Source organism: Macaca nemestrina, chromosome 8, assembly GCF_043159975.1.
Source record: "Macaca nemestrina isolate mMacNem1 chromosome 8, mMacNem.hap1, whole genome shotgun sequence".
Lineage (NCBI taxonomy): Eukaryota > Metazoa > Chordata > Mammalia > Primates > Cercopithecidae > Macaca > Macaca nemestrina.
In genome coordinates this window covers 133,115,287-133,119,646 of record NC_092132.1, presented here as the reverse complement: position 1 = coordinate 133,119,646, position 4,360 = coordinate 133,115,287, and the positions used below count along the sequence as shown (strand labels likewise).

Genomic DNA, 4,360 nt, shown 5'->3' with positions numbered 1-4,360 from the left:
ATCTCTCTGTCTGTTCCGCCAGACACCCAGTCACACAAGTAGGTATGCACACACATGAGTACATGCACACACACACACACACACACATGCACACACCCCACCTTTCAATTTTAAAATGTTAATGTCTCCGAGATTGAGGATGCCAGAATTGTCATTAAACTATTCCAGACACAAAGGCCCTCTGCTGCCTTGCAGCCCTCATGAGGCTGCATTTTACTTATCTGGATCCCTTTTGTCTGGAATTATTTCCTTCCTTTGAATAACCTGCAAAATGTAAGGCTGAAGACAGAATTGTTGGCCTCCCTTATTTGGAAATGGATTTGTCATTTGCAGTCAGTACCCATACCTGGGGCAGTTTGGATCAAAAACAGTTTTCAAGTCTTCATTTATTACTACTTTTTAAAGAATTCACTCTTTGATCAAGAGCCTGGGGATTCCATGCTTTGCCCCCTCAAAATGCGCTTCCACCCCCAAGATCCCACTGCTGTTTTTGTTTCTTTTGAAAGCCCTGTTTACTTCGGAAATTCAGCAATTGCTCCTGAAGTTCCTTTGATGTCTATTGAATTTAATATATTTCATTGCATTATGGAAAAGCTATTTCAGCTTCTGGTATCAGCATCTTCTTGATGTGCCGAGGGGTCTTTTTGTTGGGTTTTGTGTGTGTGGTTGTTGATTTGCATTGTTGAAATTTTTTTTAAGAATGAATTGAAGGCTTTTTCCTTTTTACTTTTTTTAAAGATTAGCCAAAGGGTGAGGCAAGTGATGAGATTGACACCTCCTAGAAACTAGATTCTCCGCTGAGCCACAGGAGAGATGACATGAAGAAATATTTTTTTCTGCCTGTTTTCCCTAATTCCCTTCCCTCAGCTGTTGCCTCCACAATAAACCCACAAAGGCCATCATTTTGCAACACTGTATCTATCAAACATCAACTACCTACTATGCTACACCAAATTTCATGCTAAATATAAAAGTTAAATAGCTCAAAATGTAATTGAGAGATGAGATATATTATCTATCTGTACTGAAATAACATTTCCCTAAAAATTCGTGTCCACTTAGAACCTGTAAATGTGCCTTATTTAGAAATAAGGTTGGCCAGGCGCGGTGGCTCGTGCCTGTAATCCCAGCACTTTGGGAGGCCGAGGTGGGCAGATTACAAGGTCAGGAAATTGAGACCATCCTGACCAACACGGTGAAACCCTGTCTCTACTAAAAGTACAAAAATTAGCTGGGCATGGTGGTGCATGCCTGTAATCCCAGCTACTCAGGAGGCTGAGGCAGGAGAATCGCCTGAACCAGGGAGTCGGAGGTTGCAGTGAGCCAAGATCACGCCACTGCACTCTAGCCCGGCTACAGAGCAAGATTCCGTCTCAAAAAAAAAAAAAAAAAAAAAAAAAAAAAAAAAAAATATATATATATATATATATATATATATAGAAATAACGTCTTTGAGAGGTAATCAACTTAAAATGATGTCATCCTGGATTAGGATAAACCGCTAATCCCATGACTGGTGTCCTTATAAGGAGAGGAACATTTAGACAGACACACACAGGGTAAAAAGCCAAGTGAAGGCAGGGGCTGAGATTAAAGTGATGCTATCACAAACCAAGGATTGCCAGGGGTCAGCAGCTGCCAGCAGAAGCTAGAAGACCCTTCTGTAGAGTCTTTGTAGGGAGTGCAACCTTGCTGACACCTTCATTCCATCTTGTAGCCTCCAGACTGTAAGAGAATACATTCCTGTTGTTTTAAGCCTTCTAGTTTGTATTAGGTTGGTCCAAAAGTAATTACAGTTTTTGCCATTAAATTTTTTTTTGCACCAACCTAATTAATACTAATTTGCTATGATTGCCTTAGGAAAATTAATGCAATATCCAATGTATCATTAATAATAAATAGATGCCTATACATATATTAACAAACACTAATCTAAGAGTTTTCACATATTTAATTTTTATAACCTCAGAACGTACACTTCTCACCCTGTATTAGAGTGACCGTATGATGTTTCATCCAAAACAATACATTTTTGAGAGGATAAGGGAATACCATTAACAATTATACTAAGAAAACAAGTGTTAACCAAAATGCTGAGGATGTCTGCTTACTCTACCCACTTAACAGAAGACGAAACTTAAGTACAGGCAAGCTCAATCACTCGCCCAAGGACACATAGCTAGTAGGTGGCAGTAATAGGATTTGAACCCAGGCAGTCTGGCTCCAGAATATTTTCCCATAACCATTACTCTACTCCATACTCAGTTTGCCCAGCATTCTGGGAACTAGTCATAAAAACCAGGTTCTTCGCCGAGAGTCGTCGGGGTTTCCTGCTTCAACAGTGCTTGGACGGAACCCGGCGCTCGTCCCCCATCCCGGCCTGCCGCCATAGCCAGCCTTCCGTCTCCTCTTCACCGCGTCCTCGGACCGCCCCAAGGCCCCCGCCGCCGCTCCAGCGCCGCGCAGCCACCGCCGCCACCGCCTGTCCTTAGCCTCCGCCATGACGACCGCGTCCACCTCGCAGGTGCGCCAGAACTACCACCAGGACTCAGAGGCCGCCATCAACCGCCAGATCAACCTGGAGCTCTACGCTTCCTACGTTTACCTGTCCATGTCTTACTACTTTGACCGCGATGATGTGGCTTTGAAGAACTTTGCCAAATACTTTCTTCACCAATCTCATGAGGAAAGGGAACATGCCGAGAAACTGATGAAGCTGCAGAACCAACGAGGTGGCCGAATCTTCCTTCAGGATATTAAGAAACCAGACTATGACGACTGGGAGAGCGGGCTGAATGCAATGGAGTGTGCTTTACATTTGGAAAAAAATGTGAATCAGTCACTACTGGAACTGCACAAACTGGCCACTGACAAAAATGACCCCCATTTGTGTGACTTCATTGAGACACATTACCTGAATGAGCAGGTGAAAGCCATCAAAGAATTGGGTGACCACGTGACCAACTTGCGCAAGATGGGAGCACCCGAATCTGGCTTGGCAGAGTATCTCTTTGACAAGCACACCCTGGGAGACAGTGATAATGAAAGCTAAGCCTCAGGCTAATTTCCCTATAGCCATGGGGTGACTTCCCTGGTCACCAAGGCAGTGCATGCATGTTGGGGTTTCCTTTACCTTTTCTATAAGTTGTACCAAAACATCCACTTAAGTTCTTTGATTTGTACCATTCCTTCAAATAAAGACATTTGGTACCCCCCCAAAAAAAAAAAAAAAAAAAAAAAACAAAGGCCACCTGCAAATATGCTTCAGCCATGGGTCTGACATTAAGTACAGGCAGTGCAACCACTGCTGGCCCAGGGGTCTAAGATCTGAGAGGAAACAAGAAAATTCTCCAGGACCGTAGTTCTATTACACAGAGACATGAGAATAGAAGTTAAAAGTTGTTAACTATGGTTCCAATTCTGCCATTCAAGAACTGTCCTAGGGAAAGTCCCTCCCCCTCACTTCCTTCTTGCCCTATGCCAGTCTGCTGTCAGTCCTTTTGATTTCAGTTCTGCCCAGATGACCCCAACATGACCAGTGACTCCAAAAATAGGCTCAGCTCAGTATCCCAAACAAAAAGAGACCGTTGCAAAGACATTTGGGAGAGGGGGACCCTATTCTGCCTGTATGTGGGCTGTAGAATTTTTCTGTGGCTACAAACCTAGGTGGTTTGGGTGCTTTGAGGGTGAACTTGGCCTTTGGGTACATTTAGAAGCAGTAGGTGGACAAGTCTCTTCCTGAATAACAGATATTGGGGACAGTCTGAACAATGGGCTACATCCTGGGCTCTACACTAGTACTGAAGTCAGGCCTGGAACCCTGAATTAGGCTGGGGTCCTGATGTCATCACCCCCTCCCTGGGATCCCCTAGAAACTCAAACCCTGTGTCTCACCCTGCCATCTCAGACAAGACCCCTCAGATATCAAGGGTCCTGGACCAGGCAAAAGTTTGCTCTGTCTCTGCAAATCTAGTGAATTGGGCCACTGGGGCCAGCCTCTCTCTAGGTTAATTCTGCTTGACCTCTGCCTGCAGCTGGTCTCAATCACTCTCTCCTCCTCATGGGAGTTTGCAGAGTGGCTCATGATCAGGGCTAACCAGCTTTGGACAACTGCCACATCCCCTTGGTCACCACATCCTGCTGAATCTGCTTCCCAAGTGCCTTTGATTTTAGACTCGCATCTCTACTCATGTGAGCAAGCACTTGCCAGCTGCTCTGTCTGGCTCTGGTCTTTTCCATGCATTGCCTCTTTTCGTCTCCTCATAGACTCACCCTCCTTACTGCTACAGGAGGTATTACTTTAAAACATACCTTAGACTTTATCATCCCCTATATGCAAACCTTCAGTTTGCATATAGCC

At 44.4% G+C, this 4,360-nt stretch overlaps 1 protein-coding gene across 1 annotated transcript; it reads left to right on the top strand.

Annotated features, from left to right (window-relative positions):
• The first annotated feature begins 2,321 nt into the window (after positions 1 to 2,321).
• On the top strand, positions 2,322 to 3,210 carry LOC105482104 (ferritin heavy chain). The gene has a single exon (XM_071068535.1). The coding sequence runs from the start codon at positions 2,501 to 2,503 to the stop codon at positions 3,050 to 3,052; it is 552 nt and encodes a 183-aa protein (XP_070924636.1). The 5' UTR covers positions 2,322 to 2,500; the 3' UTR covers positions 3,053 to 3,210.
• Positions 3,211 to 4,360: the final 1,150 nt, after the last annotated feature.

Bases quoted from the DNA above. Each gene is read 5' to 3' on its own strand.
- LOC105482104 (XM_071068535.1), top strand. From the start codon at position 2,501: ATGACGACCGCGTCCACCTCGCAGGTGCGCCAGAACTACCACCAGGAC.